At 41.4% G+C, this 27177-nt stretch overlaps 1 protein-coding gene across 1 annotated transcript in view; it reads left to right on the plus strand.

Annotated features, from left to right (window-relative positions):
• Nucleotides 1-14788, plus strand: part of Lipc (lipase C, hepatic type) — a 35187-nt gene extending 20399 nt beyond the window's left edge. Inside the window, exons 7-9 of the mRNA XM_071607415.1 lie at nucleotides 8549-8666; nucleotides 10105-10323; nucleotides 14677-14788. Of these exons, the coding sequence (XP_071463516.1) occupies nucleotides 8549-8666; nucleotides 10105-10323; nucleotides 14677-14788 (449 nt within the window). The remainder of the gene's footprint in view (nucleotides 1-8548; nucleotides 8667-10104; nucleotides 10324-14676) is intronic.
• The last annotated feature ends 12389 nt before the right edge of the window (nucleotides 14789-27177 follow it).

Raw genomic sequence — 27177 nt, forward strand, 5'->3', positions numbered from 1 at the left:
AATACAAAGTAGGGCTGGGGATGTGGCTCAGTGGTGGAATGCCCCTGAGTTCAATCCTCCCTGCCCCCCCCCCCCCAAAAAGAAGGAAGTAGGAGCCAAGCCTGGTGGTGTATACCTATAATCTCAGTGACTCAGGAGGTTGAGGCAAGAGGATTGCAAGTTAAAACCAGCCTCAGCAATTTAGCATGACCCTAAGCAACTTAGTGAGACCCTGTCTCAAAAAATAAAAATGGCTGGGGATGTGGCTTGGTGGTTAAGTGCCCCTGGGTTCAATCCCTGGTACCAAAAAAAGTAGGAGGAGGAGTGGCGGGGGAGGGGAAAATAAGAGTAAAAGGCAGGAGCCAGATTATAGGGACCCAACTAGCACTCTCTCAGGATCTCTTTCCTGTAGAGGAGGACCAAAGTCACTCCTGCTGGATATTCCAATAATGAGTTAGGGCCTGCTCTGCACCCACCCATCTACTCCCCCCAGTGTCCCCAGTTCTGTTTATCCTTCCAGTGAGCAAAGTCCTAATCTGCTCCACCTAGTTTCACTCTCCAGTGGGCAGCAACACCTCTGTGATCACATGAAGCTGCCTTGGGAGAGCTAGAAACGACACTCTGCGACACGTGCCTGTTTGGAAGCAGTTGTTCAGGGGATGCTGAAATCATCTGTATAATGCTATGTTGTCAAGTATCATACCCACCACTAACCATATGGGGCTATTTAAATACTTTAAATTAAAGGAAACCAAAAATTCAGATCCCCAGTCATAGGCGCCGCTTTTCAATATGTAGCTGCTGTGTCCCAGAGCACAGAAAACATTTTCATCCTTGCAGAAAGTTCTCCACAATGCCGGCATGCAGCCTCTAATCTGGGCCACATAACTACACCATTCTCCACCCATCGTGGCCACAATCATCTCCTACTTGGGCCCCAAACCGGTTCCACTGGCCATCTCCAGCATGTCATGACTACTTGTGGATCCTTCACAAAGCAGAGAAACCACTATCTGTATTTTCCAAGGACATCTAATTGTACTCTATATTTTAGCACAGGGTCTGGTTGGGCAAGATAAACATCGCCTCCTGATTGTAGTTTCACAAAGGATGACTAAGTTGGCCTGCATTCCCCTCTTTCCCAAGATGTTTCCACAAAACCATCAAAGGATCTATTTTCTACCACCATCGGGTAAACACCCTCGAGAGTACAGCAGCCATAGCGAAAGAGAACTGGGAAACGGTCTCCGCGTGAAATGGTGAAACGGTGAAACGAGGCAATTTATCGCCCACTTCCATTCTCATTCCCGTGGGAGGAAACTTGACCAGTTTGGGAGCCTGTTTTTCAGCAGGGGGAGGGGCACTAATCTGCACTGGGTAAACTCTGCTTAGCAAGTGTCTGGACTAATGCCACTCTCAGCGCAGTGGAAGGAGGTAACAGGGTGGAGGGCAGGGAAGTGTCACTAACAGGGGGGCACTCTGCCCAGGCACCATGCTAGATGTGCAGCATGAACTAGCTCAGTTATCATTTGATCCTCACAGAAACAGAGGTGGGGGTGGGGCGTGCTAAATTTTCCCATGAATACATTAGGTTTCAGAGAGGTTAGATCATCCTTCCAAGGTCACACAACCCAGGAGTGACAAGCAACTAATCGCAGCCGGTCCAGGTGCCATGTCCCTGCTCCTTTCACTCCTAAGTGGAGGACCCAGGGCTGTACGCTGAGTGACCTCACACTCCTCAGTTGTTCCACTGAGTAATCGGTCTCTTCCTACACTCCTTCTTTCTGACTCCCTGGGTTCTTCCCCTGGGTTTGTTTTGCCAGAACTTTCTCCCTGTACCCTGGGCCTCCTCCAGCTGGGGCACTTGTTTCGGTCACTCCTCCAGCTGAGGAGAGCATTCTGTTGCACCGGTTGGTGAGATGACAACTAGCCAAAGTGCAACTTGGAGAGGAAGTAGGTGACACAAGCGAACACCTTCTGGAAGGCGGGCACCTTTGCATAGCCATTTGTCACATCCTCACAACCCTGTGAGAGAGCTTTTCATCCCTATTTCACAGATGGGCAAATTGAGCTCCAGAGAAGCTCCATGTGCACAAGACCATAAGATAGCAGGCGGCAGAGAGGATTCCAACCCTGGGCTCCATCTCTCAGTTGAGGACTCTTATCACCATCCCTCAAGAAGCACCGGGGAGGGACAAGCATCCAGTCCTGTGACATCAGGGATTTTGTGCGAATGGGGCAGTGCTGCAAGTCCTAACGTGACCACCACAGGTCTTCGTGCTTCTCCTTCACCTAGCCTGCTCAGCCCCTCCAGCATGCCTGCCTCCTTCAGCCACACTCCAGACCTCACCAGCCCAGGGCCTCCATCTCCTGATCATCAGCTTCCCGAAGTCAGAAGCATTTCAATTCTAGTAACAAATCCTTGGTGCTTCAGGAAACACAAAGGCACTCGTTTCTACCGTCTCCACTAGAGAAAATCCATACGCTGAGGGGGGAAAGTCCTCTTTGATGTCTGCAACGAGAGGCATAAGATCTCCCAGAGCCAATATCTAATGATTCAGATCTTTTTTTTTTTTTTCTGTGAGAAAAAAGAAGCAAAACATTCTTTTTTCATAAATTCCATAACCTGATGCTCACAGTAGCTGCCATGTGAAAAGAAATTTAATTTTTTCTTTATGAAGTGACGCTGGAGGGGTCCACGTGGATTAGATCCAGGATTTTTCCTGGTGAGGAGGCTCTCTGGAGGTCTCACATCTCTGCTCCAGATGGAATCGCCTGATCTCATTCACAGTCAACGGACTCTTTCATGCCTTCATGTGCAAGACCTGAAATAATTTCTTCTGCCAGAACCTGGCCTGTGTTGGACTTGTTTCTTTGCAGCCAAGGATCAAAAGTGTTTTCCCCAGTTTTTTTTTTTTACATCCTAACTAAACATGTCATAAGGCAAAGTGAGCGAAATCATTCACACTTCTGTCCTTAATCTTTGCAAGAGTATCAGTGTTTTTTTTTTTTTTTTTTTTTTGGTGTGGGGGTGAGGAAGCAGAAGATGGTAACTTCTTTTTAAAAAAAGAGAAAAACGCTTACAATAATTCAAATAAGAACAAATAATTAGCTCTCAGTAGGAAAGGTCCTTTCACATAAAAAAAAAAAATGTTGATTATAGTTCAAGATTTCTGTGACTGTCCTCGCACGGTAGTGACACGGGATTCACCATGCAGATGTGGAGCTGTTCAGGAATGCCCCTGAAAACACAGGTTCCTTTGTGAGCTCTGCGGGTACACGCTTCCCCAGGCTTCTCAGAGTTCACACACCTTTGTATGTTCAGACCTGCTGCATGGGCCTGACGCTAGGGTGACACTCCAGGGCCTTGGTAACCATCTGATCCCGACTCCCAGGTTTTAAACAAGCATCTTCTCCCAGAATCGTGGCACCACAACATCTCTGATGGGGAAACTGATCTTCTTCTACTCACGGATTTAAGAAAATGGGAAGACAAACGCACATCTCCAGTACAGGGACATGAGACATTGATCCCTACTCAGGGCTAGACATTCAGGAGACAGGAGGGTGGGCTCCACTGCAGGGCTGGCCCAGGAGGGATGTCAAAGCTCAGAGCAGGCACTTTGTCTTGGCAGCTTCTTGGGAGGCAGGTTTGACGGCAGCTTTCCTTCGGGGCCAAGCTTTCAAAGGGCAGGCTTAGTTTGCAGAACCAAACACCCAAGAGAAATGGGAAGGGTCTTTCAGAATTAGTCAGACACCTGGCTTCAAATTCCACTGCACTTCAGACGGCTTCCTTGTCTGTCATTCCCCAGGATCATTAGCCTGGTATCAGTCTCAACAGCAAACAGCATTTCGTTCCCTTGGGCCAGCGGAAAGCCCAAGTGGGAGAGGCCAGGAAGGTATCAGGAAAATCAGCAAGGGCTCTTGTCACACCTTGAATCCAGCAGCAGAATGGAAGAATCAGGGAAGGGACTGGCCCTTGGAGAGCCCAAGCTGTGGGGGAGGGGCTGCTGCTAATCCTGGGGACAGCCGCTGCCCAGTCAGCCCCCAAAGCAGGAGGGAGCAGAGAAGAGATCCTTCCCTTCTCTCCTCTGCCCTCCCCAGTGGCCAAACCCAACCAGAAACCAGTTGGGAAGGGAACCAGGAGATACAGTTAACAAGGTCACATCATTCTGGGGCTCAGAGTTGGGTGGAGAGTGGATGTCTGGGTAGAGGTAGGAAATGCAGACTGGCCAGCATGTCACCACTGGTTTCATTATAAGGACCTAAAATGAGGTAGGTAAATTGCTTAGTATGTAACCCCATGCATAGTAGGATCTCAGCAAACAGAAGCTGTTTTATGCTCTTCCTGTTTACAATTAGGATCTGGGATGCAGTATACATCCTCTGAGGTTTGTCACACAAAGATCCCATTAAGTACCCCTTGGATGCCTCATGAATGCTGTGCATTTGTGGAGATACCGTGATGTGACCCCAAGACTTCTCCCCTGAGACAAGGCAGAAGGTAGCAGGGTCCCAAGAGTGACTCTGTCCCCTGGCTGCAAGTTCCTTCAAGGCCAAGACACAGCAGCTTCTAGGTCTCTTGCTTTCTTTTTTAAAGATTTTTTAAAAAGCTCTTTCTTTTCCCAGTAAGATTCTAGTTAAAATATATGCCTTTTGTAGAAAATACGGATCTTGCAGAAAAACATAAAGAGAATGAAAATTGCCTCTCTGCCCTCTCCAGGGCTAAGTGTGGTTAGTATTTTTGTGAATATCCCTGCTACTGTGCATTGTTTGTAGAGTTGGTCTCATACTAGATAAGGCAATTTCATATCCTGGTGGGGCTTTTGGGGGGGGGTTCTTTTTTAAATTTTTTTTCATAAGCATTGAAATCATATCAAAAATACCTTTTAATGGTTTCATAAGAGTAAATCACACGGTTGGGCATATGAACTCAGAATCAGCAGACTAACTTCTGATCACAGCATTACCCGTTACTAGCCACATGACAGTAGGCTAGTGACCTAACTTTATAAAATGACGTAGGAGAGAAGATAAAGTGAGCATCTTATAAAGTGTTGTAAAGAGAAGTGAGATAATCATGTGAGGCATCTAGCTCTGTATCTGTGACATAGTAAAATACTAAATGGTCATTATCAAAATTGTCACTATTAGTTAGGTGTGGTGGCATGTGCCTCTAGTCCCAGCTATTTGGGAGGCTAAGGTAGGAGGACAGCTTGAGCCCAGGAGTTTGGAGCCAGCCTGGGCAACATGGCAAGACCCCATCTCAAAAAAAAAGAATTGTCATTATCAGTTCATAGCCACTCTTCTATGACTGAATATTTAGGGTGTTCTGGTATATTTTAAAATAAATAATTGTTATGACATTTTTAAATTTACATCTCTTTTCACATTTCAACTTTTTCTTTAGGGGATATAAAACTATAGGTCCTGGGTATAGACATTTAAAGTTCAAGTTCTGCAACTAGGCTGCCTGGGTTTACTTCCCAGTTATGTTGCTTATAATTAACTGTGTGATCCTCAAAAAGGCACTGTGTGCTTCAGTGTCCTCTAAAATGAAATAAGATAGTGTCAGTTGTTGTGGGGGTTAAATGAGATAATAGATGCAAAGCATCTGGCAAAAAGTAAATACATATATAAGAGCCCACATTGTTATGCTTACTACCAATTATACAGTGTCAGTTGTTCATCTCCAATAGCCCAATAGCACTGGGCTGAGCACACAGTAGACTTCCAACTGGTATGTTTATTAGACTTAATTGAAGGCCTATGTTTGTGGGGTCCTTGAGTGCTCTGGAATATGCCCTGCCTCCTTTAGAAGCCAGTCCTCCCACCAGGTTGTGTCCACACCCTACCTGGTTCCACCCTGACCCCTCTAGCCTATGTCTTTGGAAGGACCTTTCCTTTTGTCTGAGTTCAACTTATTACACTGTTCTCTTGTTCCTTGACCCCCGAATGGTGTAAGACCTCTCCGGAGGTTTCTGGGATGAACGCCTCCCCCAGGGTTCAGGGGCCTTTCCTGGCATGTGACCCCTCAGCACCTCTCTTATTTCTTGCCCCAGCCTTTGGTGACATCTTGAGTCATTAGGCTACTTTGTTCAGGCTCAAGAATTTGAGCACTTACTTGTCCAGGGCTCCGTGCTGGGTGCCAGACATTACCCAGGCTAGCTCTTTTCTCAGCGTAATGCTCATGGCGTACAAATGAACTCTTAGTGGTTGGTATTTGTTATCAACATAAATAAACATTTGACGCTTCAGAAACAGCCCCTTAAGTAAACCTAGAGATAGCATCTGTAGGCGCATGAGCAAATCTGCCACAAAATCCAAACAGGAAGATAGTTTATGCCCAAGGGTAGGATTGGGTAAAGCGTCTAGAGGCCCAGCAACGTTTGCACCCCAGGATAGAGCCAGTGTGCTGAAATAGCACTGCCAGGCTTGTGTGGCTGCCAAGATGACGTGACTCCACATGCTAGGCATAAGGGAGGGACGGTCAAGGGGCTGGTTACCATAATCTAAGCTTTCCAAAAGGAAACTACAACAAAGCTGGAAGCTCAGCTGTTAAATCCTCAGAAGTAATTTCCATCTTGCTCAAAGTTAGTACACATCCTGGTACGTCACTGCCAAGCAAACTGCTAGCTTACGCCTCAAAAGTTTGTTAAGCACCTACTATATACAAAGCATCATATTAGGATTGGTGGGTTAATCTTTCTCTAGAATTGGAAAGGCAAATACACACAAGCACACCATAAATCTCCTATCCTTTGCCCCACTTCCCAAGAGTGAACATGGCTTCAGAATCCATCTCAAACTAGGGCTCCAGGCAGTCACCACTAACAAATAGAGTTGATATGTCATACTAAACCTGTGGCCATCTTGGAGCTGGACCACTGGTGACAAGCAGTTTATGGAGACAGTAAGACAAAGGCCAAGCAGTGATCATCTATTTGAAAATGAAGTGGGATTTTTTTTTTCCTATTTGTAGTACTGGAGATTGAGCCCAGGGGTGCTCTACCACTGAGCTACACCCCTAGGTAAGTTGCCCAGACTGGCCTTGAATTTACAATCCTGCCACCTCAGCTTCCCAAGCAGCTAGGATTGCAGGCATGCACCACTGTGCCAAGTCTAAATGGTGTGATTTTGATAAAGTCCCACAGCCAATTACAGTGGAAAGAGAAAAGAGAAAGGAAGGAAGAAAGGGAGGGGGGAAGGGAATGAGGGAAGAAGGAAGGGAGGGAGGGGGGAACCCCCACAGCTGGTTGGTGTGATGATACAGGCTAACCCAGAGCCCCTTGGAGACTTCCAATAGGCTAAGGGCAGTTATGAGCTCAGACTTTGCTATGTGACCTTGAGCAAGCCACTTCATCCTTTCTGAGCCCCAGTTTTCTTATTCATAAAATAGAGACAATAATAACAATGCCCACATGCAGGCTTGTCATGAGGAGTACCTGGGATGATGCAGCAGCTAGTATTTAGCAATGACTGTCTTCTAGTAAACTATTTGCTTTTGTTAATTAAATGTAGACTGTCTTTAGATAAGAAAGAATGAAATAAATGACCCTCTTTCAACAACCTAGTGGAAGGACATACTGGACAGTAAGTTGGTAAGACAGACAACCGTAAGCCCAGGTTTTAGAACTAGAGTCTCCTTGTTTCCATTGGGAAGCATGCTCGTTGAACTCCACAGAGTATGGCCAGGAAGTGCCCAGAATACACAGATGTGGTCATTAGGGCCTACATTTCTTAGCTGGGTTCTGCCCCATCCTGAAACAAACCTCATAAGACAAACACAAAACTGTAAAACAGGCTGGGCATGGTGGTACACACCTGTAATCCCAGCAGCTCAGGAGGCTGATGCAGGAGGATCGCAAGTTCAAAGCCAGCCTCAGCAAAACCAAGGTGCTAAACAACTCAGTGAAACCAGGTCTCTAAATAAAATAAAAATAGGCTGGTGATGTGGCTCAGTGGTTGAGTGTCCCTGAGTTCAATCCCTGGTACCACCTCCCCCCCATAAAAGTGTAAAACAGCAGTGTGTTTTCTTTCATATTGCCTTTATCAGGGACTCTTGCCAATGACATAAAATATTCTAGCAGACTTGCATCCAGAAATCAATGAGAATGCCAAATATCATACCCCTGGACTCTATTCTGCAATTTTTTGTTGGGCAATACTTACCTTTTATCTTTTCATTTTGTAGTGCTGGGGACTACATGAGACCCTGAGTGCTGGGGACTACATGAGACTACATGAGACCCTGAACCCAGGGTCTCATGCATATTAGGCAAGCACTTTACCACTGAACTACACCCCCAACCCCTTATCATTACTATATTGTAAACACAATGTAAGTCCTGTGCAGAAATTTAGGATAAACAGAGAAGAAGAGAGAAGAAGATAAAAAGCATTCACAACTCTACCTTTCAGGGGGAAAAAACATCATCAACATTTGCAATGTCTATAAATCCAAACTTTTTAGCATTTTTAAATTTTAGGAAATATGAGATTTTTAAAAATTAAAACGTCTTGCTTAACCTCTCCGCCACAGATATACACTCTCTCTCTCTTTCACTAGTTTATCATTACCAGTTCAAGATCCAGTTCATCAACCAAATTGAGAAACCAGTAGAACCAACTTTCACCATGTCGCTCCTCGGAACAAAAGAGGAAAGGCAGAAAATTCCCATCACTCTGTGAGTACGAGGTGCCCTCCAGCCTGCTGTGGGGGTGACATGCCTGTTTTTCTCACATGATCTGGATGGACTTTGCTTTTCAAGGATCAAGCCAGACACAAATTTCTCTTCTCTTCACATTACGGCAGCTCCAAACACCCTGTCCAATATGACATTCACCCAACCTAGCCCCTTGAGGCCCTCCTCTGCTTGTACATGTGACCCTGCTAATGTCCTGTGAGCTAAGAGGGAAGCCAGAGGTAGCCCCTCAAGAATGTGCAGTGAAAGAGGCAGATCCAGACAAGGAGCAGTGGCAAGGGATGGAGCAGATGTCCAAAAGAAGGCCCAGAACACCCTATGGTGAGTTCTGGAAAGCATAGCCCAGAAATGAAATCATATCATTCAATTTAGTGCAGATTTCCGGTCTCAATAAGCCTGTAGTGCCCGTCCCCACCACACGTCTGTCCTTCGACCTGCTATACACTGCACACAACACCAGCAGCAGCCTCACTGGGCCTCACTTAGAGACTCCCCAGCTTCATTAGTCAGAATGCACAACGCTGTTTTTTTCCGGCATCTTGACTCTGGGCATGGACTTCCCTGAGAAATGACAGTAGCCCTCACCCACTCCAGGGATAGGCCTCAGATTGCTGAAGATTGCCCCAAGGCTCGGGTCTCTGGAGGGCACACTGATTCAGTCATTCAGCAAGCACGTGGTGCTCTGCCACAGAGGAAGAGAGGACCCCCTTAGGATGCTGATGGCCAAGCAGGATGAGGGGACTCCCATATATGCACAGCAGACCACAGAAGAGCTAGGATGAGCCATGCCATCCATCTGCATCACCCTAAATCCAGCATTACCTCGGCACTGTATATTGTCTCTCCCCCAGGGGATTGTTCTCAATGGTGAAAAGAGCATCTAGCTGCTCTGTCAATGTTGAGATATCTTAATGTCTTAGAGATTAGTGAATAAAGCTGCTAATGAGGCCTCAAAGTCTGCATCTAAATCTTGCTCTAAATTGGTGCATGCTTTTTCTATTTGGTTTTGCTATTACTGTTATGCTTTGTTGCTTTAAAAGATGTTTCCATTTGTATGGGGAGAGGAGAACATTGCTGGGGAGAGAAGAATATGGTGTGGGTGTCTGCATTCATCATCCACATAGAGCTACACTGTCCAGAGACCACTGCTGAAGCCACACAGTCTTCCCAGATTTCTTCCTTTTGCGCTACAGAAAGTTAACTAGATTCATGGTAGCAGGACTTTTTAATATGTTAATTCAGAGAATAATGTGATTTTCCCAACTATACTATCTGGAAAGCCCTTTTTATCCTGCCATGCCCATTGCCATCTCCATTAAGCCACAAGTCCTTCAGGCCACTTGACGCATCCTGAATGAGCCCTAAGCATCATTTCACTGTTACAACCAAACTAACGGTCTGGTTTCTTTTGCATCTTCAGGGGTGAAGGAATTATTAGTAATAAAACCTATTCCTTTCTCATCACGTTGGATTTGGACATTGGTGAGCTGATCATGATCAGGTTCAAGTGGGAAAATAGTGCTGTGTGGGCCAACATCTGGAACACAGTCCAGACCATCATCCCATGGGGCACAAAGCCCCACTATTCAGGCCTTGTTCTGAAGACCATCAGAGTCAAAGCCGGAGAAACGCAGCAAAGGTGAGGACCGGTGCTACCTCCTTGTAACTAACGTATTTAGCACCCACATGTGCCAGGCAGTTTCACAGTTCAGCAGCACCTTTAGTGAATGCAGTGGGCATGATGATGCCTAATGACAGAGAGTGGATACTCAGGAAGGTGAAGTGCCATTTCCAGGTCACACAGCTACAGCTGGAAGAGCAAGGATTTGTACTGAGGTCTTCTGACAACTTGTCTAGCCTCTTTCTGATACCCATGGTTAACAGGTACCTCCCTCTGGAGTTTGAGCATGTTCTTACCAGCCTAGAGCTTCTCAAACTTCATTGTCCAGATGGATCATCAGGTGAAGTCAGTGTTGCTGGTCCAAGGTGCTGCTAGTAGATACATTTCTTGTTTGTTGCTGATGTAGAAAAATGCTTTCAACAATTACAATTTACCTCTCTCTCAGTGGTGATACCTTTCAAATCTTAGATGCCAAAGAATCACTGGGAAGCTTATTAAATATGCACAATTCCTGGTCCTACCTTCGGGGTTTTTGACTCACTGTGGTTTTGGGAAGGACACAGATTGCATTTTTTTTAAAAAGATCCCTAAGAAGTTCTAACGGGAACAAATAGACTACCATTAAGAAATGCAGAAATAAATGTGATTTATCATCTCTCCAGGCCCCAAAATCCCCAGGCACAAAAATGGATTAGAGCCGAGAGTGGGGAGTAAAGAAAAGGAAGGGTGGTCCAGCTGCTCCTACAGCCTTCTTTGCAGAGGAAAGAGAAGCCCAACACATTTTGCCATGGCAACCATGTTTTTCTGTATTCTCAGTGACAGGACAATTCTGTGCTTCCCCAGGCCCTTCCCTATCTCTGCCCTTCTGTATCTGAGAAACTTGTCTCTTCCCTCCTGCTTTCCTTTGTTGGGAAGCCCATTTCTCTCTTTGGCTTGTCTTTCGTGGAGATGGAAAACAGACTTCTAACCTCTGCACTCCACACCTCCTTCAGCCTCGGGTTTCACTGCCAGGAGCCGGCACATGGCAGATTTATGCCCCTTGGGTCCCTTATACAACCGCACTCAGAGATTTTATCTCCCTGGGATGCAAAATCCTGGCAATTACTAAGAGCATACTCTGTGGTCTGCCAACAGATTTCTCCACATGATCAATCTGAGAAAATTAAACTGCTTCTCTTAACTGTTCTTGCATGACTTTTTGGCCCTTTGGAGCAATGCTACTTCTGAGCGTTCTCCCTCCCTACATTCTCTTAACTAGAAAGTCATTCCTCTGTTGTGGTGGCTGTTCACCACGGTAATTCTGAGTGCCTTGCCCTGCAATTTGCACTGGTGCACACCCCTGCTGTATTGAAGAAGGAAAGAGAGGAGGGAGGGAAGAGGCTGGCACCTAGAGAACAGCCACAGCATGGTGGGCATTGAACAAAGTGCTCCGTGACATTAATCCCACACAGCCTTCCCAAAGTCTCTGACCTAGGTAGCACTGGCTATATAGATTAGGAACCCGAGACCCACAGAAGTCACATGGCCTGACATGTTGAAAATGGTTGTTCCAGCCCAGATGTGCCTCAGGTTTGTCTGATTCATTGTCTGTTTGTCACCCGTGCACTGTTTCCAACAGCAAGCTCCTCCATTAGTCTTGGTCAAACTAATCTGACTTTCCTTAATCTAATTTAGCAGAGATACAATTCTGGACATTGATATATAAGTTCATCAAACCCTCAGGCTTTTAGGAGGTATGTACTGAAAGGGGAGGGGTCCCAGAGCTACGAGTACTGTAGTTTTTCAAGCTATAATACCGAGTGCCTTCTATGTGCACCAGATGCCATTGGGGAAAAAAAATATATATATATATATATATATAAATGAATTGTGACTCTTGGCATGAAGAAGGAAACTCCAGGACATAATTAGGAAAACAAGAATACTTATTTTTACTAATGGTATGCTCTATCCCAAGGCTTCTTAAATTTTAATGTGTATATAAATTATCTGGAAATTATATCTAAATGCAGATTCTGACTCAGTGGGTCTAGGTGGGGCCTGACAGTCTGCATTTCTAACAGTTCCCAGGAGATGCTGCTGCCGCTGCTGCTGGTCAGTAGACCATACTTTGAGTAGCAAGTATCCAGCATTGCATAACCTAGGAAGTCTAAAAAGAAAGACAGTTTAGGTTGGGGCTGTTGGAGCTGTGCTGTGAGAGGCTTTAAGGCCAAGGGGCACCTCCAGGAGAAAGGCAGCGAGTTAAGAAATATAATAGGCAGAATCAAAAAATGTCTGCATCAGCCTATCCTAAACCTAAATTTTTACCTCACTGCTTACCACTGACATAGTCCCAAATAATAGCTTCACCTCTTTGAGATTCGGTTCTTTGATAACAAATGAGAAGGAATAAAGTGTATCCCATGAGACTAATAGAAACTACCAATTTTTCAGTACCTTTTGAAAACCAAAATTCAGAGTCAGGACACAAACATTCAGCCCTATACTGTTAGTCACTCTACTAACTACAAGGGAAAAAAAATAAGTTGGTTAAGTAACTTGCTCAGGGCCTGCATGGGAGAATGTTTTCCCCCAAAGGCACAACCAGGGATGAATGACCAAGGTTATGTAGTAGACTGAAGAGAAAGATCAGAAAGTGTTGCTCTACAGCAAGATATAAGTTAATTGCTTGAACATAATGAGAAAAAATGTTCAATTTCCACAGTAATCATATCAATGTAAAGCAAAAAAAATCAATGAAATTATCAGTGGTCACCCATAAATTTGGCAGGAATTAAAAGAGGGATAACATCCAGAATTGATGAAAGTGTATAAAAACAGACATTCTCAAAAACTATTAATGGAAATTCATATTACAGAAGCTTTGCAGGGAAATTTCATTCAACTAATGTTCAGTGAGCACCTACCTGCACAGGCGCTGTAATGGGCAGCAGGCACATCACAGGCAGCAGAACTAAGTCCTTGGTCTCATGGAACTTATATTATCAAAATTTTAAATAGGTATAATACCCCAGATTTTACTTCTAGGTATCTATACTTCCAGTGTACATAATAAAAATGTACACAAGAATATATGCATACAAAACAAAATTTGTTGCAGTGCTATTTGTAAATATTGAGAAAATATCAATGCCCATCAATAGGAAAATACTTAATGTCTTCCGGTATATCTTAATGTCTTATATTATATAAGACATTAAGTACTTAATGTCTTGTATGGTATACTCATTCAATGGAATGTTGTGCAGCAGCTAAAAAAAGAACAAAATAGACTTATATGTATGATAGGTACAGGTCTCTGAGTATATTATGTGATGACAAGGAAAAATTGCAGAATATATAAGCAGTATAACCCCACTTCTACATTTAAAACTCTACATTTGCATGTGAACATTGATATATATAAAAATAGGTCTATAAAGACCTAAACCAGACCATGAATGTAAGGAGGGCAGTGATGTTAGTGAAAGGTGATGATGAAGAGGGTCTTTAATATTTGACATCATATATTTCTCTACAATTTTGATTTCTCAGGAATGCATTCATAAATTACTCATCTCACCCTTTTAGTTTAAAGAGTCTGATTTAGTAAATATTTGACCTCAGATGCAATCTAAGCTATAACTACAATTCTCTATGACTACTAATTAGATAGATATTTAGATAGATGATTGATAGATAGATAGATAGATAGATAGATAGATAGATAGATAGATAATACAATTGAAGTTAATACAAAATGGCATCCTCAGGCCAATGTAGTGGTCAAAGAAGGGTAGCAGTTGATGTCCAAAACAGACCCAAAACACATGTCCAGTTCTCTTTAGCTGGACAGTTTTTGCACCAATAAGAGGAAGGGGCAGAGTGATAGGGCTGAGCTAGGTAGAGGCTTATGGTGAAGGCTGATGACCGTGGCCTCACACCAAGGACCTTTAAGAATGGTGTGAATAAATTGAAGCAAGTCCAAAGAAGGAAAGCTGGGAGTTAAGCCTGCCTTTGGAGCAATCCTTGAGGAACTGTGAATGTTTGCCCTGGAGTAAGGGCAAAGCAGTGAAAGAAACAACAGTCACCCTCAAACCTTTGATGAGCTGCTACAAAGAAGAACAAAGGAAGGCTGCCCCTAGGGCTTTCAGTTCTTTCAGAACCAAGATCGCCCCAGTACAGAGTCCCGGGAAGCTTACACTGATTGCTTTCACTGACTTAGGTTTTGTTTCTCTCTGAAGTTATGAAAATATCTTCAAACACTGGGAACTAGTAGAAGAAAGTACATCACAAGCATTACCCAACTTGAGCAGCATTTGATAAAGGAGGAACCACTTCAATAAGTACCATCTAAAACTTAATGCTGTTTGTTTTGTGTTTTCTATTCAGAATGACATTTTGCTCAGAAATCACAGATGATCTACAACTTCACCCAACGCAGGAGAAAACCTTTGTGAAGTGCGAAGTAAACTCTAAAAAATCAAAGCGAAAGATCAGATGAGCTTGATAAAACCCAGTGTAAAGAATAAATGAATCTTATTCCTTATCTGGATTGGTCACCTTATTTTGAAACCAAAAATTACATGAAGAATCTTGCATGAATCTAAATAAAGCTTAGATCTAAAGGGGGCCATGTTTCCCTATTGTAAACAGAGCTTTAAAAACTATATTATACAACTATTTTTGAACAACTAAAAGTCTCCCAATTTTATGTCTACTTAAATGCTAATATATGCAAATGAGTACAAATGTAAGAGCATTTTAGACCTGTTACTCTAATTTACAATTAAGTCAAATTTCCAATATTTCCTTGCAAGTTTATCCTGATCAGTTTTTAAACCAGGCTGGAAAAATACTTCTTTGTTACATAACTATTATGTCAATAAAATAATTTTAATTAACCACTACTTGTGTATAACACATACACACTCTTGAAGACTAAATACAGCTCACTAAAAGGAAAAAAATTCTAATTAAACTAATAGATGTATCATAAAAATCACACAATGATTCCACTGAATCAAACACACAGAAGTAGAATGCTACTAAAATTGCTAGTGATAAGTGGGAAAATTGGACAGCTGGCCATTTAAATTATTAAGGTACTAATTAAATAAATATAATTCTCCTCTTTTTATGTACTCTAAAAAATTTATTGGTGCATTACAATCATATGTAACAGTATAATTTATTATGCCATATTTATATATGCACATAATTCATTCAATCTCCTTCCCCAGTACCTTTCCTTTCCCTCCCCTTCCCCAGCCACTTACTCTTCTGACCTTCCTTCTATTATTTTTTTACCTTTTTAATTTTTTATTTGTTTTAATTAGTCATACATGACAGTAGAATGCATCTATGCACTTTGATATATCATACCCAGACGGGATATAACTTCTCATTTTTCTGAGTGTACATGTTGTAGAATCACATTGGTCAGGCAGTCACATATAATGTCTGTAATAATGTAAGTAATAATGTCTTTTTCATTTTACTATCTTTCCTATCCCCATATCCCCTCCCCTCTCCTCCCTTCACTTCCCTCTACCTAATCTAAAATAACGCTATTCTTCTCTAGTGCCCTCTGCCTTATTGTGAATTAGCATCCTCATATTAGAGAAAACATTCGGCCTTTGTTTTTTGGGGATTGGCTTATTTTGCTTAGCATGATATTCTCCAACTCTGTCTATTTACTGGCGAATGCCATAATTTTCATTCTCCTTTAAAGCTGAATATATATATATATATATATATATATATATATATATATATATATATATATATATATATATATTTTTTTTTACATTTTCTTTATCCATTCATCTATTGAAGGACATCTAGGTTGGTTCCATAGTTTAGCTAGTGTTAATTGAGCTGCTACAAACATTGATGTGGCTACATTACTGTAGTATGCTGATTTTAAGTCCTCTGGATATAAACCAAGGACTGGGATAGCTGGGTCAAATGGTAGTTCCATTCCAAGTTTTCTGAGGAATCTCCATATTGCTCTCCATAGCGGTTGCACCAATTTGCAGTCCCACCAGCAATGTATCAGTATATCTTTTCCCCCACATCCTCGCCAACATTTATTATTGCCTATATTCTTTTTTTTTAATAGTTGTTGATGGATCTTTATTTTATTCATTTTTTATATGCTGTGCTGAGAATTGAACCCAGTGCCTTATTACATGATAGGCAAGCACTCTAGCCACAACCCTAGTCCTGTTGCCTATATTCTTAATGATTGCCATTCTGACAGGAGTGAGATGAAATGTTGGTGTAGTTTTGATTTGCATTTCTCTAATTGCTAGAGATGCTGAACACTTTTTCATGTACTTGACTGATTGTATATCTTCTTCTTAGAAGTGTTTGTTCAGTTCCTTAGACCATTTATTAATTGGGCTATTTGGGGGTTTGGAGGGTTAAGTTTTTGAGTTCTTTATATATCCTAGAGATTAATGCTTTATTGGAAGTGCATGTAGTAAAGATTCTCCCAATCTGTAGGCTCTCTCCTCACATTAATGATTGTTTCCTTTGCTGAGAAGAAGCTTTTTAATTTGAATCCATACAATTTATTGATTCTTGATTTTACTTCTTGTGCTTTAGAAGTCTTGTTAAGGAAGTCAGATCCTAGGTCAACACTGTGAAGATTTTGGGTCTACTTTTTTCTTCTATTAGGCACAGGGTCTCTGTTCTAGTGCCTTAGTCTTTGATCCACTTTGAGTTGATTTTTGTGCAGGGTGAAAGATAGAAGTTTAATTTCATTTTACTACATATGGATTTCCAGTTTTGCCAGCGCCATTTGTTGAAATGGCTATCTTTTCTCCAGTGAATGTTTTTTGACACCTACTGATCTTCCTTCTATTATTTTTTTTAAATTAGTGCATTATCATTGAATATATGAGTGGAATTTATGGTATGATATTTGTATGTCGACAGCGTAATTTGGTAGATTCCATTCCCCCGTACTTCCCCATTCCCTCTCCTCCTCCCTTTCCCTTGATATCCTTCTTCTACTCTGTTGGTCTCCCTTCTATTCTCATGAGGTCCCCCTTTTTAAACCCCACCCCTGTTTCCCTAGTTTCTGCATATGAGAAAACACATTTGATCTTGGACTTTCCGAGTCTGACTTACTTCACTCAGCATGATGTTTTCCAGTTTCATCCATTTACCAGCAAATGAAATAACTTCAATGTTTTTTATGGCTGAGTAAAATTCCATTGTGCATATATACTACATTTTCTTAATCCATTTGTCTGCTGATGGGCACCTGGGCTGGTTCTAAAACTTGGCCATTGTGAACAATTCTCCTTTTTTACTATTGCTTACAACAAAATCTAATGGAAAATTGGAAACACCTCAATGGCTATGGTTTGAATGCTTGTATCTCCCAAAACTCATCCATTGAAGCCTAAATCCTTAATATGGCAGTTTTTGGAGGTAGGGTCTTCAGGGTATGATTAGTCACCAGAGTGGAGCCTTCATGAATGGGATTAATGATCTGAAAAGGGACAAAGAGAAGGTGCCCATCCTCGAGCAAGTATGAGGCCTTTACCAGATATCAGATCTGCCTGCACCTTGGTCCTAGACCTCTAGTTTCAAAAATTGTGAGAAGGAAATATTTAAGCTACTCAGTCTGTGATCATTTGCCACAGCAGTCTGAACTAAGCAGAGTTAAGTATCAAATCTCAAACTGTCCAACAAATGAAATGTTTTAAAAAGCAAATTCCATCACAAAGTACATGACAGAAACAGATACTAGATATGGTTACCAGTTGGATATGTGCTTCAAGTAATTCCGAGAGGGGAGCACACTATACACATTGAACAACCTAACCTGATCTGCACAAAGGCTCAGCTCTATATGGCTCATAATTCACACTATCTTCAGAGCAAGGTAAACCAGGGCTTGTAAAAACAAAAATCCTAAAGATTTGTTTGTCTCTGACTAATCAATTTTAAATTATCCTGCATGATTTACTTTTATTTCCCTTTGAAAGACCCACAAAAGTAAAGGATATGGGGTGGGGGGGTAGGGAAGAAGAATAGCTGAGTCAATGTTTAAAATGAACCATTCTGTCTTGAATGTCAATCTTGCCTGCAGAAGCAGTTGACCTCACTTTTGGGTAAAATGTGCATATGTGAGTGTGTGTGTTGTCTAGAATTAATAGATATTACAAATAAATAATTTTTCCATTATATCTAAAAAACTAAGTTTTATAGTAAAACCAACTTGCATTGGATTGACATATTTTATCATTAACTATTTAGAAAGTATTTAAAATAACACTTTAAAAAAACATGAAAACACTCTTTGCTATATCCTACAGAATCAGGACATAGGGGGACATGTATGAGAATATTTATATGATTCTCAAGACCATCACAACCAAAACGAGACCAAAGGTTTACCAGTGTGATGCATAAATGAACTATGGTATGTTTTTATTGATAGAATGCTATGCAGCTATGAAAAAGACAAGTCAAAGCTATACACACAAGCAGAAAGGGCTCGGACTCACACAAGGTGGAAAAGCAGCTAGGGTGCAGCATCAAAGGAGACATGTCTGAGTTTTGCATTTGCATAGACACAATAAATGCATATAGTATGATACAAATGACACTGTACTATTAGGGGTAGACACACAGTGGTAAAACTCTAAGCAAAAGCAATAATATCATCACCATGCAAGTGAGGCTACAACTCAAGGAAGGAGGTAGGGCACACCAGAGCTCCAGGTACCAGTGACACTCTATTTCTTACTCTGGATGATGGTATGTGGGTGGCCGTCATGTCATGTGACCAGGGTTTTCCTCCTGAACGGTTGAGGCACTGTCGGTCACTGGCTGCTTTTAAGTAGCTGAAGACAGTAGCTCTGATCTTCAGAGTAGTAAAAATGCAGCCAAATGTGTCTTCGTGCATGGATGTGCCTTCCTGCAGCCCCATGGGTGGAGCTATACACACCTGTTCCTTTGTGATATTACTCCTTGCCCTGTTTGGGATAGAATGTTCCATGGAAACGCCCTTTGTATGTCCCCTTCTCTTATTGTGCCCTTCCTAGATGTCAGTCAACCTGCTGACAGTGGACATCATGAAGCTAGACTCAGCCTCTTGAAACCTGACTCCTTGCCTCATTTGAATGACTCCTCCTCAATAAAAGGGTCAACCCACTTGCTCTCTCTCTCTCTCTGTGGACCCTTAAGGTCAGAGGAGCCGTCATAGCACCCCAAAGAAAAAGGTATCTCTATCTCTTGTGTGGTTATTTTGCGCAGCCCAGTCAGCCCAGTTCCCCTGGAGTGACCCCTGAGTGTTTTAGTCACGAAACGCAACAGTGGTGGCGCAGCTGTTCCTTTTTATAACCAGTCAATAAACCATACATACACACTTTGTGCACTTTGGGTATAAATGTCACATTCCACACTATGAAAAAAAAGAAGCAAATAAAGAGTGTGGTTAAACAAACACATTTCTACTACATCGTGATGTGTTGCAATATTAATACAGTTTCACGGGAAATATAATTAGAAATTATTTCACGTTTAGTAAGAAATTTTTGAAGTGACACCATACGTCATAACATTTGAGGCAGAGAATTCCATGAGCGACCAACATGACAAGTGGTTTTAGTGGCACATTTGAAACTCCTCTTGGCGTGTCCAAATCCAGTTGCCGGGGCTGTTGTCAGTGAATCGTTTTCACTTGGAGAAATGTGCTCATCCGCACCACATTTTCTGAAGTGCATTTGAGTAGGAAAGTCAAATAGGGAAACTGAATAATGCAGTCACATCTGTTCGTTGCACAGGCAAAACGCTGGCTCACGCACTGATTATACACACCTCTCTCCAAAGAGTCTGCATTTATGAGCCCACTCGGGGAAGAGAACGCTGGCACGTTGCCTTTCAGGCAAAAGCTTGTTTGTACTTCTCCATGTCAGAGACACAAGGAAGGAAACGGAGCGTCAGCGACACTGCAGCTGGTCTTTGAGGTGAGTAAGCAGTAGAGAAGGGAACAGGCTTCCACTCCACATTTAAAGGACTGCACTTCCCTACCCCATGAAGCTGTCTTCAGGGCTCACCTGGAGTAATGCTGGCTGCAAATATTGCAAGAGCTTTGATGGCATTACTCATCTGTGGAGTGGCAAAGCAAGAAGCAAAGCCGCTCCACGCCTTGCTTGCTCTCCCACAGAAGTGGATTAAAGGCAAGTCAAATAGATGAGAAATAAACAGGCAAGTCAGAGGAAGACTAAGGCAGTCAATTCCAAAAGCCACCATCCAGCCACCTGCTAAGCTTTTCTAATAACACGTACTTCTACTAGAATCCCAGTGACCTGTATGTGAGTAACCATCCCCAGCACCTCTTCCTTCCTGTTACTGACTCTGCTCATTCTTCCTTCCTTCCCCCTCTCCTGCAGAATTCTGTCCTCACTGCCTAAGTGGATGCCATCCATCTACCCAGGCCTGGTTATTTTCACCAGTTAGTTCCTCTCCCAGTCCCAGCCCATGGGATGTTTCTCTCCTCTGAATCCCTGCTGCAACATAAATGATGGTGCCCGGGTCCTTGGGTATCAGTGACCTGATGATTCTCCTGCCTCTCAGCCTCTTTGCTGCTCCTGGCTCTTGGACTTTCAATGCCAATCTCCTTCACTGCAGAGCCCAGACCTCCTTCCCTGCCCACTCAACAGTTCCCCTGTGCTGTCCCACAAACTTAGAATGTCCAAACCTGAGCCCACAATCTCCCCTGCACCTTGTCCTCAAACTTAGTCATCCTCATTGCCATCCATCCATTTGCTGATGCTGGACACTGGGAAGCATCCCTAATGTTTCCTCCCCTTTGATCCCTGATGATCAGTCACAATCTAGTGAATTTTCCTCCTATTTTTCCACCTCTGCTCCCATCATTCCAGCCTAGACCCCTCTAGTTCTTACCTGGACATTTGCAACTACTTTCCAATTCATCCTGGGAAACTGTCTTCTTTCCAATCTATTCTCATCACAATAGACAGAATGAGCTTTAAAAAAAAAAAAAAAAAGGATTAATTCAGGCAATTTTGCTTCAAGTTCTCCCAGTGACTTCCCAATGCTCTCTGGGAAAAGCCAAGGCCCCCAGTCAAGCCCTTTCCCCTCTAGTCCTATCCCAACCCACTCTCTGAATCACTATCGACATCCATGGGTCTCCATCTAGCTTGGACTGGGGCAGAACCCAGACACTGAACCTTTAAAAGCTTTCAGTTGATTCTAAGAGGCACTAAGTTTGAGAACTGTAGGTTTAGAGACGTTGGCCAGATTCAGTTCCTTCCAAAGTATACAGCCTCTCCTGCTCCGGCTTTTGCCCACTATGCTCCTTACCCCACCCCTTTCCCCCTGCTGCCCTGCAGGCTACCTGTCCAAATCAAGGTGTTCCTGCATGAGGGGTCATCTAACAATCATCCCCTCCTATCCAGGCTCACATCGGCCCCCCTGCTCTCCACAGTCTACTGGTAAAATGATCTGTGACCACACCATGCAGAGCCACATAAGACCCTGAGGCAAAAAGAAAAACCAGTAATACTGATCCCATCTTTATACAGAATGTTGGTATTTTATTCATCATGTATTTTTGCATTCCTTTGCTTTTTAAAAATACTACATTGAAATATTATTTATCTTGAAAACTGAGTTTTTAGAACCCCCTTCCCAAATTATGTGCCTAAGGCAAGTGCTTCACTAGCTGTACCCTTTTCCTAGGCCTGATTTGGGGGACTTGTTCATCAAATGCCATCTCCTTCACTGGGCTTGAGGCTTGGTGGAGTTGCAAGGGTCTCTGGTTGTTCACTATTCTGTCTTGAGCTCTCAACTGGCATACAGTTGGCCTCCTATAAATGCATGTTGAGTTAATAAGTCACAGTTACTTCTTTATAGATATGTTTTGCCTCTCAATTAAGTTGCTGAGGTTGGTCTCAAACTTGCAATCCTCCTGCCTCAGCCTCCAAGTCCCTGGGATGATTACAGTGTGAGCTACCACGCCCTGCTTCTCTCAATTAAACCTGTGCAAGATGGAGTCCCCTGAATCCTTATGTAGTTCAGACTGGAAGCCTGGTGTAGGGTTGGTGTAGGGGTTGTCATCCTCCTAACTCAAGGACATCCTCATTCTTCCTCCCTGCTAGCCTCCTCCTATCCTGCTTCTCTCATGGCCAGTTCATCAAAACTCCTTCATGTTCCTTGATTACATGTTTAGTTTGCAAATACATCTATTACAGAAGAATTTTCTAGAGGCTCCCAGCCTTCTTCCTGCCAAATAAGTCAGTATCAGAATAACCACAGGGCCTCTCAAACAGTGCCTCTCCAACTGTGTGGGGACCTTGTTCAATGACCTTTCTGACTTTTTAGGTCTGGGGTGGGGCCCAAGGTCCTGCATTTCTAACAAGCCCCCAGGCAAGGACATTGCTTCTGGACACCATGGCACACTGCATAGCAGGAATGTAGACCAGTGTTTCCAAGCCTTCCCTGAAAATGTGCACCAATTGGGCACTGATGAAAATACAGCTTCCCAGACCCCTCCCCTGGAGATTGTAATTCATTGGGTCCAGGAAAGATTTCAGGAATTATTATTTCTCACAAATATCCAGGGTAATTATCATCAAAAAATTGTGGGTAAGGTCAAGGGAATACAACACCTGTGCCAAAGCACCTCCTTTAAGGGAGGGCTCCCTTTTCCATACCTCCCCTGCTGGCTTTCTTCCCTGGAAGTCACAGGGAGCAAATCAAATGCTTCGAACATCTAAAGATGGTCTGCATCCGAATTCAAGCTCCTTAAGGGAAGAAGCTGTAACGCGTTCTTGGGTTTCCTTTATGTGGTTGCTTGAATTTCTCATTTTGAAGATGTTTTACAAAAGCATAAACGCAATCTGCAGAACAAAGCAGAGATGGAGGAAGCTGGTCATCTCCCTGCATCCTCACACCAGGTATCAAGTAGGGAGCAATAATGGCCTGCTGATGTTACCCCTTTAAACACCTGCACACACTTAGAAGAACTTGAGGCTTTCGTCACCAAAGTTGAAGACTAGAATATAGATTATTCTGCAACTTGTGCTTTTCTTAAGTTAATAATAAATCATCAGTATTCCCGCAAGTCAGGAGCTATGGATCCTTTTTCTAATTTCCTTTTGCTCGTAAATAGATTATTTCTATATAAATGGAATTGTACACACCACAGGCATTAGTGTAAGCTTCTTTCTACTCTTATTTGCTTGGGTCAGTGTCCTCTGCCCTCCCGTGCTGACAACATGCAACTCTGAAATGTTTCTATGTTCACATATATGAACATACATACACATTTGCATAGAGAAGAGAGTTGTCATTGTTTTGCAAACACAGAATTTCATTATATGGTCATGCATTGCTCTACAACAGAGACATGTTCTAAGAAATGCATTATTAGCCTGCCTAGACTGCACCACAAATAGAGAGATCACTCCACTAACATAGCAAACTGTTTTACAGTAATTTTTTAAATAAGTAGTAGTAAATTCTAAAATAATGATAAAAGCAGTGTATTAAATACATAAACCAGCAACTAGTCATTTATTATCATTGTCAAGTATTTTAAACTGCCCACAATTGTATGTGCTATACTTTTACATGACTGGCAGTACAGTAGGTTTGTTTACACCAACATTGCTGAAAACACAGGAGTAAAGTGTTGCACTACGAAGCTACAACATCTCTAGGTTACAGGGGTTTTTCAGTTCCATTATAACCTTATGGAACCATTGTTATATATCATTGATGAACTGTTATATAGCACGTGACTATATGTTCTTTTCAGCAAACTGACTTTCTAACTCAACAATACTTCCTGAAATCTATCCCCTGAGCAGACTTTGTAGGTTAATTGGTGTAGCTCTCATTGTTCTTCGTGACTGCATAATATTCCACATTATGGAGGTTATCTTAATGCTTTCCATTACTCTCAGACTGTTGTGCCTTCACTTGGCTCCAGATATTCACCCCTCTGAAAAATGCTAAATTTAACAACTTTATACTATGTATATATCCTTTGATATACCCATTTGTGGGAAACTTTAGTAGAATTACTAGGTCAAATTATATGAATGTTTATATTAAATGGATGTTGCCACATTGCTTTCCTAAAACACTGAAACAATTTGCAGTTCCACCAGCAATGCGTGAGCACCTATTCCACACACCTTTCCTTCCTTCCAAGGAAGAAATAATTATTGCTTATTTTAGTTTTTGCCAGATCAATGGGTGTAAGGACCTCATTGTTACGTTTCATTTCCCTACCTGCTGAGTTTGAATCTTCCCAGATGTTTATTGGCTTTGCTTTTATTGTGAGTTACTTATTCAAACCCCATTTTCTTTTTAATACTTGTCTTTTCTTTGTTGATTTGTAACAAGTACATCTTTTCTGAAATACATAAATCTTTTATCTTCCAGCTTCTTTGTAAATATTTTTCCAAATTGATTCCTCTATTGATTTTAATTATAGTATTCTTTGCTGTCCAGTAGTTGGAATGTTTTGAGGTCAAAAAAGTCTAACATCTCTACTATGTGGATTTCCTGATTTGGTTGAAGTCTCTCTCAGACTAAATCAAAAATTCAGATCTTCCTGTGAGATTATTTTTGCTTTGTCTCTTGCAGGCTTTTGTCCATCTGAAAATTGTTTTTGTGTATGTTATGAGATAGAATGCCAACTTCATATATGGATAAAAATGGAGCTAAGATCACTTGGGAATTAATGTTAAACTGAGATACTTTGATCATGAATTTAAAGTACACATGGGGAATTAGTTCTTAATTCATCATTTTGCTCCACTGATCTCTTTATTCTAGTCACACAATTGATTTAAAAATCTTTACTTTCTTAAAGAGGCCTTATTTAAAGTACAGTCAGCATGTCTAGTCTTTCATATGGACATTAAGGTCATTTAACACAATGCCCCTGTAATCTCTATTAATATTCTAATTGGGAGTCACATGAAATACAGAGATAAATTCCAAGAGAACTGGCCTTTTAATTACATGAGGTCTTCTCATCTGAGAGCATTATGTTTTCCATTTGTACAGAACCTGTTTCATGTCCTTCAATAAAATTTTATACTTTTAAACATATTTTTCACTTATTCTTAAGTATTTTAATCTTTTGTCATTATTGTGAGTGAAATAATTTACTCCATTTCTATTTCATGGGGCTTATTATTAGTATATAGAACAGTTTTGTTTTTTCTATATTTACCCACCTTATCAAATTATGTTATCAATTCTATTTGCTTTATTAAACACTAGAATCTCATGGAATATAATCACTTCATCACCAAATCCACAATATATTCTGATTATTTCATTATTCTGAACCTTACTGAGTTTGCCAGACACTCCAAGACAATGCTAACTAGTAATGCCAATAGTGGCCTTTTATTATACTTCATTTTTGTTTTGGGTTTTGGGGCTTGGGAGTTCTTCATTGCTTTTATTTTGTTTCAGCAAGTAAACTGTATTGTATTTAAGTGGTTTTCTATTTTTATTAGAAATGCCTGCTGAAACTTAGGAAAGGCCTTCCTAATATGTTATTTTCCTTCTTTAAGTTATTCATAATATAAGTTATATTGATAGATTTCCTGATAATGATCCACTTGCATTCTTGGAATAAAACCTTCTTGGGTTACAATGCATTTATTAGATCACTGGACTTTACGGAGAGTTTACTTATTTTGCCTTTACTTACCTAAGTGAACTTGGTGCACATTTTTCTTGGGGATTATCATTTTCATACTTTGACTCTATAGGTTTTATTTATAGCCTTGAATAAACTAGATAATATTGTGACAATCCTATATTTAATTACAAAAATATTCAGCTCTAGAACCACCTAATTTTTATGTTTTTGCATGTACTAGTCTCAGAATTTCAGCTTTTACTTGTTTATTACACATACTACTTATTAAAATTTTTTGTGAAATATCTTCAAGCAAGACAGGTGCAAAGTTATATATGATCTTAATGATCAGCAAAATGAAGGCATAACTTTAAAGCACTGGAAAATCCAAAACTAACTCTGAAATTTTAATTCTTTCTGAAGTAGTTGAAGCAAATGCACACATTTATCATGGAAAATAAGATTAAGCTACGGAAATGCTAAGCAGTGCTCTGTCCAACGTTAAATTTAGATGCAATCTACAAATGGGAAAAATGAAAATAAAGTTAAATAGTTCAGTTAACTGTAACAGCAACCAAGTTGGAGATTGATAATATTCCTCTCAATTCCTAAAGATACTTTTCCTAAGAATATATTTAAGTGCTATCCTTTTAGAAAATTCATTTGGAGCAATTCTAAACCACTCCCATTCCCAGTTGGGTGGTGATGGTTCATTCCTTGTATAGTTGATGATCACTGACCAGCCCTTGAGTTTGTTTTCGGTCTAAAACCCTAAAATTCTAAATGGAATCTGAAGCACAAATAATCTTAGCACTGTTTGTTTAACAATGATGTACAGTGACATGTGAAGACCCATAAAATAGGTCCATGAATTTAGGAATATAAAGCAAAGTAATGGGGTCCAATGCACTAAACAACAACAAAAAAAAAATTTCTAAAAACAAATATTTAACAGAATGTAATAAGTTATTTTTGTAAGATCTCTTTTGACTCTACTCCCTTTTAGGCTGGAATGCAACCATAAAATTAAAAGGATCATAATAATAAGTATAAATTATATTAAGGTTATTCTGAGTTTAAGTAAATTTTTTTAAAGTTTAAGGCAATGTTTTTTCTCTCTAAGCAGAAGCCTTAACTTTTCTAGTCAGGGCCATAACTAGGGTGAGGCAAGCAAAATACATAGGTCATAAGTTCCAAGGAGGTGCTGAGGTGCTTGCTTACCATGCATAAGG

Source organism: Marmota flaviventris, chromosome 2 (assembly GCF_047511675.1).
Source record: "Marmota flaviventris isolate mMarFla1 chromosome 2, mMarFla1.hap1, whole genome shotgun sequence".
NCBI lineage: Eukaryota > Metazoa > Chordata > Mammalia > Rodentia > Sciuridae > Marmota > Marmota flaviventris.